This window comes from Rhinatrema bivittatum, chromosome 19, assembly GCF_901001135.1.
Source record: "Rhinatrema bivittatum chromosome 19, aRhiBiv1.1, whole genome shotgun sequence".
NCBI classification, from domain to species: domain Eukaryota; kingdom Metazoa; phylum Chordata; class Amphibia; order Gymnophiona; family Rhinatrematidae; genus Rhinatrema; species Rhinatrema bivittatum.
Window position 1 is genome coordinate 38927428 of NC_042633.1, and position 13192 is coordinate 38940619.

General features: G+C 48.7%; 1 protein-coding gene across 1 annotated transcript in view; it reads right to left on the bottom strand.

The window, feature by feature from the left end:
- Positions 1 to 968: 968 nt before the first annotated feature.
- LOC115080606 (adhesion G protein-coupled receptor E3-like) overlaps positions 969 to 13192 on the bottom strand; it is a 28199-nt gene continuing 15975 nt past the window's right edge. Inside the window, exons 7-17 of the mRNA XM_029584873.1 lie at positions 12603 to 12780; positions 10216 to 10341; positions 9442 to 9623; positions 8005 to 8172; positions 7168 to 7362; positions 6805 to 7040; positions 6587 to 6653; positions 4875 to 4966; positions 3719 to 3887; positions 3282 to 3386; positions 969 to 2863 (exon numbers count right to left, since the gene is read on the bottom strand). Of these exons, the coding sequence (XP_029440733.1) occupies positions 2831 to 2863; positions 3282 to 3386; positions 3719 to 3887; positions 4875 to 4966; positions 6587 to 6653; positions 6805 to 7040; positions 7168 to 7362; positions 8005 to 8172; positions 9442 to 9623; positions 10216 to 10341; positions 12603 to 12780 (1551 nt within the window). The 3' untranslated portion in view covers positions 969 to 2830. The remainder of the gene's footprint in view (positions 2864 to 3281; positions 3387 to 3718; positions 3888 to 4874; positions 4967 to 6586; positions 6654 to 6804; positions 7041 to 7167; positions 7363 to 8004; positions 8173 to 9441; positions 9624 to 10215; positions 10342 to 12602; positions 12781 to 13192) is intronic.

The window sequence follows — 13192 nt, forward strand, 5'->3', positions numbered from 1 at the left end:
AGTTAACCCGTACAAGGGGGGGAGAGCAGTGGTGGTTCCCCCTGATCACAGGGCTAGGATAATTGCGCAATCTTGGGACAGCCCCCAATTTTGCCGGCGATTTCGCCACAGGGGTCAGGTTGCAGAGATAAATCCCTACTTCCCGGCTGCGCAGTTTGAACCCGGACATAAGAAAACGTGCAGACACGGCTAAAGTATTTCTCGGAGGTGGGGGAAGGGAGCCCGGGGAAGTGAAAAATGACTGCCACTAGGCCATCCATGCATTCAATCTCTAAAATCGTGCACATTTAGACCTGTTGCACTGTACGGGACACAAGACGCATGTTCCTATAGGTGTTATCATCAGAGAGAATCACGCAAAGAAAATCGCTGACCCAACCCCTTTTCAGTTCTCGGTGCAGTCAAATTAAAAGTGCGTCCCTAAAGTCCCCGCTGCAGTTCTGGCCAGAAATCAGCATCCGACGAACGTTTCAGATGAAATTCTTTGCAAGTCTTGGGGGTGATGAGGCGGCCACGATAAATTCCGCGCGTTCCATGTTGGCCACGAAATCACTTCGGTTCAGGGAGAAAACGGCCTCATCTCACCGAACATTAAATGTAATAAGTTGAGCCTCTGCTGAATAAAATGGCAACTTCTCTCCTGCTTTATTTCCTCTAAACTCAAGTTTGTGCCAGCAGTGTGTCGCGCATGAACGCTAAAGGGAAAAACAAGGGACAGGTTAGGGCCGTTCCAGGAAGGGGAGTCGGAAGTTGGTGCACGGGCCGCTATTTTGCGACTGGCACGTGCATACGTTACCAGACCACTCGTCCGCATTGCTCAACCCACCGTCTGGACTGATCCGGGTCCATGCAGGGAATTACACTGTTGGGTGGGAGGGTCCTAGGTGAACTGATGGAGGTGTGGATCACTGCTGGGGCGGTCGGCGAACTGGTGACTCCAGATATGCACGCGAGTACTGATAAAAGTGTCGCCATACATGCACACTTTATTAAATAGTTGTCTCAGCATATTACTGATGGTTATTACATGCATAGTTTACAAATATTACCCATGCAATATATGCACATACCTTTGTGGTGGGGAAAGTATGTTTCGCTGCATTTCAAACATGATTGCACACTGAAATATATGTGATATTTTATGATTATGGGATGGATGTCGTAATAAAATAATATTGTAAACAACACTCTATTTTTTTTTTTTGGTTGCACTTTAGTATTGATTGGTAAATGGTGTAATAATTTGTTATCCCCCTTGGTTAGTGCCATGAAGGTTTCTCCGGAACAGGCCATAATAGGCTGGATGTCCTTGAAAGCTACGGTTTGGCTACCTAAAAGGACCTGGGGGGGATGTCTAGCTCCCTCGGTTCATCAAACACTACATGTGTGGCAGATCTGGAGAATTCACTGGGCTGGTCACTTCTTCATTTTTCTTTTGCTCATGTCTGGATCCACCGTTCGGCATATTATGACTCAGGAGGTCTCCCCGTGTCTGAATCAATGTGTGGAAATGCAGATAAAATGGTGAAATACTGTCTGAGTTGTATGTTCTCTTACACAAAAGATCTTCCAATGAGAACACAATCTGGGGGTAATTCTGTCTGAGGAAGACTGGAGAACTGTTATTTATGGCTACAGCCAACTCAATAGAAAATGGCTATAAAGTAATTTTACGTTGAGTATTATACTCCTATTAAGTTGTATCGCTTTTCCTCAGACAGATGTTGGAAGGGATGTGATGGTGTGGCTTCTTTTTTTACCTCATTTACGGTGGGAACGCCCTCTCATTCAGGCATTTTGGTGGGAGGTTTCTCACCGGTCGCTGTACCACACGGGGCTTTTACGCCCTTGTTCACTCCGAGGTCACAATGACGCAGTTATCACCAAAAGAAAGATTTTTACCTGCTTCCTAAAAAAAAAAAAAAAAAAAAATTGTATGGAAGAGCTACAGAGGTTCAGCGAAGGACGGGTTTTGGTGAGCCGTGGGCTACTGCGAAATCTGGTGGCTCTCCATGGTAAAACTGCTTAACTATTTATTTAAATGCCTGTCAGAGACGATAAAACTGCAGAGCCATGCGGGTCTCATTTCCCTAGCCTGGAAGGTTCTGACAGCACTTGCGCACAGGTTCACACCGTACGTTTGCACATTCTGGGGTTATTGTAGCAGGTGAAGAAGATACAGAGTCCTGAGAAGTATTGCAGCAGTTTGGTTTCTTTCATGTCCAGGGGCTCCGTGAGATGAGGTCTCATTTCCCTAGCCTGGAAGGTTCTGACATCACTCGTGCACAAGTTTACACTGTACGTTTGCACATTCTGGGGTTATTGTAACAGGTGAAGAAGTTACAGAGTCCTGAGAAGTATTGCAGCAAACAGTTTGGTTTCTTTCATGTCCAGGGGCTCCGTGAGATGAGGTCTCATTTCCCTAGCCTGGAAGGTTCTGACAGCACTCGTGCACAAGTTTACACTGTACGTTTGCACATTCTGGGGTTATTGTAGCAGGTGAAGAAGATACAGAGTCCTGAGAAGTATTGCAGCAAACAGTTTGGTTTCTTTCATGTCCAGGGGCTCCGTGAGATGAGGTCTCATTTCCCTAGCCTGGAAGGTTCTGACATCACTCGTGCACAAGTTTACACTGTACGTTTGCACATTCTGGGGTTATTGTAGCAGGTGAAGAAGATACAGAGTCCTGAGAAGTATTGCAGCAAACAGTTTGGTTTCTTTCATGTCCAGGGGCTCCGTGAGCGCTGAATGTCTTCAGACAGTCTTCAGAGACGGCTGCTCATGCACCCTAAACTTTCCTGGCAACCCCTGCTGATCAGCCCGTGGAAAATCATCTTTCCTTTGCCTCGGTGGTGGCGTCCGTCTTAAAAGACAAAGCAAGCATAATCAGTCAGGTTCCTTATGAAGCTGTATATCCCACCATGCAGCAGGAAGGCAATGGGACTGCACCCTGAACAGAGGGAAGGGTACTTTCCTATCTTAATGTTGTTTTTATGTGACTCTCTTAAACTGTAACAGCAAAGGATCTGCTTTCTAACATGGCTAGGAAGATGGGTCCCTTGCCTACCATTTATGAGTTGAGAAGGGAGCAGTAGGATCAAAGGTTTTTGCAACCTGGGATTCAACCACAATACAACTCCTGTTTTATGGCTAAGGGGAAAACTGCTTTGTATATCTGGCCCTTATGTATTGCTTTGCTCATACATCCTGCACAGTCTATCAGTTAGGACATATTTAGCAGGCATGAAAATGCACCACACAGTCACTTCCGGCTTTCTTACCGTTTTTGAGGTCATTGGCACAATGGACATGGATAAACCTGAAGCCTGACTTTCCGTTGCTGGTTTGCGGATTCTCTTAAACCATCTCTTGTACTCCTCTCTCACCTGTAATTTAAATAAAACAATCGCATCCACTGTCAGCTTGCAAGGAACTGTGCTCCAGCCAGTGCTATAAGCAGGTGAGCTCCAGGTCTAAAGGCATCGGCTTCATTGAGCAGCCAAAAAAAAAGCAAGAAGGGCAAAATTCATATCCAGTCCGACATCACTGTGAGGAAACGTGCTCCATCTGTCACTCGAACCAGCAGTCTCCTGCTTGTAAGGTGATGGTTCTGTCAACCCAAAAAGAGAGAGTCTCCCAGCTTTAGCTCGCTACAGGCCGAGACCCAGCATGCGAGAAAGCAAAGCTCAAAGAGGGGGGGGGGGGGGGGCAGCCTTACCTGTCTGTTCAGGACGCAGTGAATCAGGAAGATGAAGGCTCCCTGCAGGCTATTGACGATGATGAATAAGTAGGACATGAGCACAGCGATGGGATCGATTTGAAGGAGTCCAAAAACCCAAGTGCAGCCCAGCACGAGAAGCTGGGCGACAGCTTTAAACGTCAGCAACCTAAGTGAAAAGAAATAAAAACATGAAGACGCGACGTTAACAGTGCCAGATAGAGATGTGAATCGGAACTGAAATCCGAACTGATTCTGGTTCCGATTCACATCTCTAGTGCCAGATGAAAGATGAATGGAGAGCGGGGGAGATTACGTCACTTCCAAAGGCCTACGGTGGAACGTCCAGGATATTCACACGGCGACTGTGCATGAGATAAATGCGCGTTTACTGGGTCTCCAATATCTGTAAATATATCTCATGCAGACATATTGTGGATCTCCTGAAAACCCAACCGATTGTGGGGTCACGATCTGTTCATTCGTATTTTTTTCAATCTCAAAGCAACGAGACTAGTGGGGATTGCCGAAAGCTTCCAAAATGTGCTTTTTTTTTTTTTTCTCTCCATAGGTTTCCTTGTGGGATACTCCTGGAGCCTGCAAATCTGAAAGCAGACTATACAGGGAAATATCCCCCGAGCTGCCGCTTCTTACATTTCAAAAATCGTGCACAGTGGTTGACGCGTTACGCATCTTTCCTTTACAGATACAAAGGAATTCTAATTCAGAAAGCTGTGCCTTGTTCAGAGCGATGCTCTGAACAAGCAGGGGCTGAATTATAAAAGCTTCTGCTCCATAAAGCGTTCAGCTGTGGCGAAACCTAAAGCACTTATAACGTTGCTGCTGTACGAGTCGTCGTCTCATGTAAATCAGTTACAGGGAGTGCCTGTTGTGCAGCGCTATGGAAAGGTTTAGTAGTAGTAATACCAGCAGCAGCAGAGGAAGTACCAGTGATGCAGCAAACAGCAGCAGGAGCAGTAGCAGCAGCGGCAGAGGAAGAACCAGTGAAGCAGCAAACAGCAGCAGGGGCAGCAGCAGCGGCAGAGGAGGACGTAAGAGCCTGGCCCCCGCTCACGACCGGCACACGGGTCTCCCAAGCTCTCTCCGCCAGAAATCAGGAAAGCAGAAGCTACGTTGCAGCCGTACAGCGCTCTACCTGGTGTCTTTCAGAGTCGAAACGTCGGCATTGACCGTGGAGAGCTTTGCTCTTAAAATCCAGAGCGTCGTGGCAAAGAGAATGGAATTAATCTACGTGGGGGAGAGAGAGAAAGAGAGGGGATCACTGCTGTGCCCCTCTGCCCACACAGTTGCATGCACAGGGTTGAATTTCCATAAAGCTTCGGTCTTTAAAACAGGATGCCATGCGTGTAAGCTGCCCGCACACCCATCAGTAGTGTTTTGCAAAAGCCTGAAGTCTGCTTGTCCTAAACGTTAAGAGGGTGGAGAGCAGTGTTCTAGGGCAGCGTTTGGGAGTTTGCGTACAAGCTGACACATTACCGAACGGAGACCGGTGCGTTTCTCCCTGCTCACCGAGTCATGCACCTGAAATCGCAAGTCATTTGTCTGCAGTTTCTGGGTGGAGGAGCGCGCCTGAACTGGCGACCGACCGAAAGCACGCGCGCAAGTATTTTCCTAGGGGGAGGATGCACGTTCCTTACAGAATACCTGCCTGCACGCGTTACGTGCGCATGTTTACAATTGTTTTGCACGGAGGAGACGCGAGAATTAGTTCTTACCTGTTAATTTTCGTTCCTGTAGTACAGCGGATCAGTCCAGACCGTGGGCTGAGCCTCCCGTCCAGCAGATGGAGACAGACCAAAACGGTTTACAATTGTTTTGCGTGGAGGAGACGCGCGCTTGCTTTTATAAAACAGGTGTACAAAGTACGCGGCTCCCTGTGTTAAAAAAAAAAAAACACGCACGTGCCGACGCATTCGTCGGAGGCGGGAAGCCGTGGTATTTTATAAACCGAGCGGCTTCCAGCAACGCAGTAAATCCTGCCGTAACTTTAGCGGTGCCAGCTCGCATCGACTGTTGAAGATTACCCTCATAATTTATGAGATGCGCTTTACAAATTTCTCCTCTAAGCGAGTCTGAGCCATTCCCCGTCCCCTTGGACGTTACTGTTGCCCCTTCCTGTATCCACTAGATATCTCTCGAGGTGGGGCTGCCAGAACTGCACGTGGCGCTCAAGGTGTGAGGTCACGTCATCGATCTGTGCGGAGGAATGCGATAGCCGCAGTTTTATCTCCAAGGAATAAATGCACACGAGGCAGCCTCTTCAGAGAGAAAGGAGACTGGAGACAGAGAGGGGGGATCATGGGATGAGGGTGACTTAGGAGTAATCTTTCTATACAGGAAGGGTGGCAGAAGCATGGGACCAGCTTCCCTTCTGGCATTTACATACAGGCACCTATCTCCCACCCACCCCAACCTGCCTAACAGTTGATTTGGGTAAAGCAATTGGCTTTCGCTGGCTTCCATCAGGATCCAGTTCCAAAAACTTTATAAACATGGAACTGTCTTGGTTCTCTCATGTATTCTGGGTTTATTGCAAAAGTACAGGACGCCTCCCGGCCCTGCTGATTACAGAAAGTAGGCATGGAATAACCAGAATTACAAACAGAGAAATTAAAATAAAAAAAAAAAGTAGCAGAGTTAAAAGGAAACTAAAAATAATTAAGATAAGAGCCTCCAGGTAAAGAGATGAGAGGAGGAGTGTGAGAAACGGATGGAGGGGGGGGAGAGAGAGGTTCGGGAAGAGAACTCGTACGTGACAGGGCGGAGATGCAGGGAGCGGAGAGAGAAACTTAACCCAGGACAGTTTCAAGGACATGAGAAAAAAAACCAAAACCCAACCAAACCTACCAGGATGAAGAGACACACGGGGCCCAAGAAACTCCAGATCAGCTTTGTTTCTGTGCTGAGCCAGCAACTGCAGAGAGCCAAGCGCAATGAACGAATGAGAAGAGGGGGTCACATTAAAGCAGCCGTTCAGATCGCAAGGACACCTGTGAAACCCCCTCCTGCAAGGGGGGAAGCGCACTGCTTGGTTCCTTACGGGGGGATAAAGATTAATCACTTACATTTTGTGTGTCCCGTAGCCACCGGGGTTAACGGCCGCGGAAATAACCACCGTCAGTGCCGGGAATCCGTAGCCAAAGAGGCAGAGGTGCGGCGTCTTAATGTTACGGGTGTTGAAATAGTTCACGACTTTCAGGTTTCTAACGGTGAGGAAAAGCATCAGCGCCTCCAGGAACATCCAGGAGAAGGCGGCCAGGAAGAAGTAATGCAAGAGGCCTGCGATGACGGCGCATAGGGTCTGAGGGTGGGAGGGGGGAGAAACAGACGCGGCACAGAATCAGACAAGTCTGGAGAGAGTGACGCCAGGAAAATCGCACGTCAGAGGCCCCAGCGGCATCACACGCACAGTCTAGACAAGGCCTTACCTTATTGTAGGTCCTGTCTTTCCCGACGAGGAACAGAAGCAACGCCAGGAACAGGCAGAGACTGAGCTGCAGGTGGTTGAAGGTGTTTGCGTTACGGATAGGCCGGCACAAGAGGAAGGTGAGGATCGCCAGGCCCAGGCACACCAGAGAGAACGTTATGCCAACGTAGCTGATGATCGACAAAGCAGAGTCATCCTGCAAGGGAAAGAGACAGGTAAGCTTCCATCTGCACTGGATCCGCGAGCGTAGCCGCGTGAGAGAACAGCTCTGTCTCTTCCCAGCGGGCCAGAAACATCAGACTGGCAGGAAGAAACTTTGAAACTGAGAAGAGATTTCTGTGTGGAAAGCCATGATTCTGAGACCCGCCCCCTCCCCTGACACCCTCGCAAACGGAGCCAGGCAGTTTGAAAGGCGCCAAGCCAGCAGGCGCCGCACACCGTGCGTCGCGCGCCGAAGGGGCGCGACAAAGGGGCACTCCCCTTTGTGCACCCCTTCGTGCAACCCTTTGTGTTATTTCTTTAATATGCTCCTTGTTATACCTTTTGCTTAATTGTTAAGAACTTTGATTTTGATGGTTTTATTTTTGTAATCTCTTAGCCTCAGGTACAAAGATTTTAGATTGTGAGCCCTTTTAGGGGATAGTGAATTACCTATTGTACCTTATTGTAAACCGATGTGATATCTCTTTTTGAAATGAACGTCGGTATAAACAAATTGTAAATAAATAAATAAATAAGATCAAACTGCCTCGGCCGCTTCGTTCTTCTGTGCCCACTCTGTGCGGTCGCTCCCCACGCCAAAGGGGACTTTTCCCTTCTGAACGAATGGCCAGTTTACCTCCATTTCTTCGGTGGCCATGAGGACGGCGAAGCTGGACAGGTGATCGCAGCTGCATTCCGTGTACGTCCCGTTAGAACGGAGAACCTCGCATCCCTTTGTGGACCAGCTGCCGGTTCCTGTGCCATGGTCCCAGAAGACACAAATCGCTGTGCCAGAGAAATTGTTCTAGAAAGAGCACAAAGAATTAGGGGGAAAAAAAAAATCCTGAAAAGAGGTCAATCCGGTGACCCAGTGGGTTAGCGCTCCACCCTGATAAGTGAGAGGCCTGGGTGCTCCTCACCGCTCAGGTCTCTCCTTCGGGGCTGGTTGGAGCTGGGAATGTCACCGCAATGAACCTCTGTACGGTTGTACCGGGAGACTCAGACCATGCAAACGGGTGCAGAAGGTTAAAGGAGCATTTATTCACTGCACTCGGCGTTTTATGAGCACGGGCTTCCTAAATTCGGGGATTATTTGCCAGGGCTTCCGAACCGCCTGCGCTGCAGATCTCCTCTGCCTCCCACGGGTACGGCAGAAAGAGTTTCCCAACCGAAGCCACAGTGCGCCCGCAAGCTGCAGGCGGCTCGGAGGCCCCCGTTCATTCTCTGACCGCTGCCAAACAATCACTCGGGGAGTGCAAGTTTCAATGGCACTGCTGCCCTGGCTGCAGATTTCGCTGTTATGAAAACCGCTTGCCCGATAAGACGGGTAAACTGATGCGCGCCTGACCCTGTGTGTGTGTGTTTAAACGTTACCCAAACTGAGTGACGGCTTTCCTGGGGGCAGCGTTAGGGAGGGGTCTCCACTTGCAACCATAGTTTTGTATTTTCAAAAGTATACGCCGAGAATTTCCTGAAAAAAATACCGGCGCACATGACAGCAGGCGTAACGTGTGCAGAGAGAGGGTAATTCCGCGGGCAGAGTAGCGCTTTACCTGCAGGAACGGCCTTACAGAAAATTGCACTTCCCACAAGCACACAAAGTTATATTCATGCTCTACAGCGGTAATTTTCCGACCCACTTAGGCCCAGAAGATACGCGTGTGCTTTCGCAACAGTCATGCCCAGTGAGTGTTTTGGGTGGAAATAATGCATGTACGTTAAGGATTAAGGAATGCATGCATGTGGTAAGAGTGGCACTATCACACGTTTATTTAATATCATGCATTTCTTCATTCCTTTATGGCAATACAAGCTGATATTCAAGCACAGTGTATGCAGATACCTTGTGTTTGACAGTTGGCAGGGGATTGTGTGGGCCAAAAAAAAAATATGTGCATGTGTTGCAAGTGAGATGTCCCTACTGAAAATGGAGCTGACAGTGAACTGGTGGCAGCAGTGGGATTAGACGCTGGCTCTGTGACCATAAGGGTTGTAAGCTCTAACCAACAAATTAAACTGCTAACACCCCCTCCCGTCACACTAGTTAGAAGCAGGTCTCCGCGGGTGTTCAGACCTGGATGTGCTGTAGGGTGAAGTTGACGGGATGCGTGAAATTGCTCCTCTTGGTGCTGGTTATTGCCCCAGTCACTACTCTGGAATTTATCTCGATGTCCCGAAGCTTTTGGTCACTGAAGAAATCTCCGTTCAGGAAGTTCCCCAAGTCCGTGTAAGAAGCAAAAGCAACTCCAGCAGAGCCTGGAAAACAGGACAGAAACGTAGCAGGAGGCTTTCATCGCGTGAAATTATGGCATTAAATACAAAGGAACTTGATGCATTTCGGCATCTGCGTGTTAGAAGATATCCCTTTAGTAAGGAAACGATTATGTAATGCATAATCAGGGCATCAATATTTCTTCTATAAAATTCCTCTCTATTAAGGACAGCAGGACAGTTTATTCACGTGAAATTATGGCATTAAATACAAAGGAACTCGGTGCATTTCGGCATCTGCATGTTAGAAGATATCCCTTTAGTAAGGAAACAATTATGTAATGCATAATCAGGGCATCAATATTTCTTCTATAAAATTCCTCTCTATTAAGGACAGCAGGGTACTGTCAGGGTCTTCTTTTGTGGTGCCAGGTGGGGTGATGAGTTCTGCAGCAGAACAGGTCGGTTTACAAAAGGCTTTAATACGGTCTCTTCCCCTCCCCAACCTGACCCTGCTGCTGACGAATCTCCTCTGCCAGAAGGTACGGAGCAGCATCCTGGCGCACCCTCCCGCTTCTAAGTCCAAGCCGCGTGCTCGCGCCCTCAGGGACGGGACCTGCTCCCACCGGGTACCCACCTTGCGCTCTGCTTCCGGTGACGGTGCTGCAGTGGATCTTCATGTGGTCGTCTTTCGCAGTCAAGACCAACGGGACGCCGCCCGCGTCGCAGCTCCGGCCGTCTCCGATCACTTTAATTTCCAGCTCTGGAGAGACCGAGGGCAGAAAGTGGGAAACGGCCGAAGAGAAAAGGAGAGATAGGAATCTGAAGAGAACAGGAAATGTGGTAGCTGTTTTTTTTTATTCTTTCTAAACGCTTCTTGCGCTTAGAGAATCCATCCCTGGCGGGAAGAGGCGCCCAGTACCAGAGCATCACCAGCCTATGGGTTTTCATTTGCCAGGGGTTGTCTGTCTCTCTCCGCCATTACCTGGGTTTACAAGTGTCCCGTCCCCCCCCCCCCAAGCCTACGCGTGGGGCTTTACCCTGAGGATACCGTCGGCGGCGTCAAGAAGACGCGTTCCCCAGAAAGGAGAAGGACACCCCGTGGAGGTCTGGGGAAGCTGAACCCGCGTGCAAAGACTCAACGAAGGGCGAAGCCTCCTAATTTCTCCGTTCACCACCGGGCTTTCCTCTGGCCTTGAAGGGGGAACGTCGAGAGAGCACGCCGAGCTGGTTGGCCCTCGAGAGAGGGCTTACGTTACCCCCTTTACTCGTCACCGGGAGTGAGGTCCCACCTGCCTTTCCTGCGTCTGAGAGTCTGCGTCTGAGAGTCTGGCTGGAACCCCCCCCTCGCTGCCGCTGTGCTAGTCCCAGAATAAGCTCGCCGGTCCGACCGAGTTATTCTCCGGTTTTTTGTTTTCATAAAATTTAATTCAGAACTTGTTTTGCGCCGGCAGAGAAAAAAAAAAAAAAAGCAAGGGGAGAGCACCTGAGCCCAACCTTGAGGTTGTAGAGTTGTTTGCCCGGCTTAAGTGCCGAGCGTGGAGCTGACTGTGTCGAACTCACAGGGACGAAGCCCTCGCTGTAGAAAACGGCGATGGGCTGTCGGTTTCGTTTGATTTGGAAAGCACTGCACGCGGTTTTATAGGTGTGCGCGTGAGCTAAGCATTCAGCTTGATCGTTAACGGTGAATGTGCTGGTAGTCTCACCGGGCATCGTTCATTTTTTATTTCTTGTATCTATGTTTTCTATGTTGCTCTTTAAAAAAAAAACAAAAAACCAACCCAAACCCAAACACGCTAAAGGCGGGATTTTCAGAGCTACTTGCAGGTGTAAAGTCCTGTTTTAAGCCTGCAAGCAGTGCCCTGAAAATGAACCCGGGTTTTGTGGGAGGGAAACGCCGTTCCCTGACCTGCCTGTATGTACACGAGGAGGAGGAGGAGGGAGGCGTCCCGAGGGGGTGGGGAAAGCACATTCGTACAGGTCAAGTCCGCTTGGAAAATTCGAGCCGACGTCTACAGGCTTTAGCCCTGCGTGGGCCGCTGAACATAAACTCTTCAAAAGAGAGGGCTTCTCGGGGACCGGTTTAAGTAAACTGCACGTGCGGCAAGGTATTTTCAAACCTTGCACTTCCACTCCACCGCCCCCCCTTTCCTGCATCCTGAGAGAAAAGCAAAGTCTGTGGGACTGTACCGCCCGCCTACCCAGATGCACACGGGATTTAGGCTACCGGATCCACAGGTATTTATTTTATTTTATTTATTTAACAGTTTTTTATACCGACCTTCATAGTAAATTACCATATCGGATCGGTTTACAATTTAACAAAGGGAAAAAAGGGAAAAAACTAGAGTAACAAATTCACGTAAACGAAAGATAACAATAAGTAGGAATAAGTCAAAGTTACAATCAACAGGGGGAGAGAAACTTGGAAGCTTGCAACAAGCTGGAAAGAAGATAGGCCGGTAAAAGAAATTTTACCATAGAGTGTACAAGTTAAAAACTTAAGGACGGTGCTTTAACCTGAATGTCTCAGAGTCCATTTATTTATTCTTTGAGAAACGGAGATTCTAAAATAAGCGGAGGTACTAAAATAAGCCGCGGGATTTGCACCCAGCTGGGCTCCCAGGTAGAAGAACAGGAAACGAGCTTACAGAAGGGGGGCAACACTGGAGATGGACCTATGTAATTATCAACCCTCAGCGTGCACCCAGGAATGTACATTCTTACTCCTGGCGATGCTTCCCCAGCCCAGGCACCCCCTAACCTGGGGTCAACCAGCCCGAAAAATGGGACAGAAAGACGTAGAAACAATCCCCTGTTTTCTTGGTCACCACCGCCCTGATTACCTTGCCCCCCCTGTATACTACAGCTTGCAAAGCTCCAGAAGGCGGCAGCTTTCTTTGGCACGTGGCGGGCACTAGCAACTCGAGTTCATGCTCAGCGCACCATCGAATGACTACTCCCCCCCCCCCCTACAGGCACCCGTGCCCGCACTCTCCCCCCCCCCCCCCCACCAAGGCGTACCCAGCTCTTCCTCGGTCACCCTCTGACTCCCGTCCTCCGTCGCCCTGGCGATGGCAGACAGGGCGGCGCGCTCCAGGGCCTCCAGGAAGACGGTGCCGGCGACGGAGATCTTCTCGGGGCTGAGGTTCTCCCACAAGGCCGTTGTGTTAAGAATGGCGTCCAGACGCCTCACGGTGCCCTGCACAAGATGCCACATCACATGAAAGACGAGATGTTTTCCTTATCGATACTCGCGCATTCATACATGATTTTGGTATCATTAACTTCTGGTTGTTTTTCACTATCACAAAATAATTTTACCATGCTTCCATACTTTTAATCATTTTTACGGATTCATGATATTCATTCGTTTTTTTTAGTTCTTTGGTTTTTAATTGTTTTTAGTGCTTTTGTTGCTGATATTGTTAATTTTTAATGATTGTTTTGGCGGTCAAAATTTTATGTTATTTTATGTTATTTTTATGTATGTTTATTGTAAACCATTTTGATTAATTCTTTGAATTGTAAAGGCGGTATATAAACATTATAAAGTAAATAAATAAATAAATACTGGCGGTGAGACAGACACGGCTTTCGTCTTTTTTTTTTTT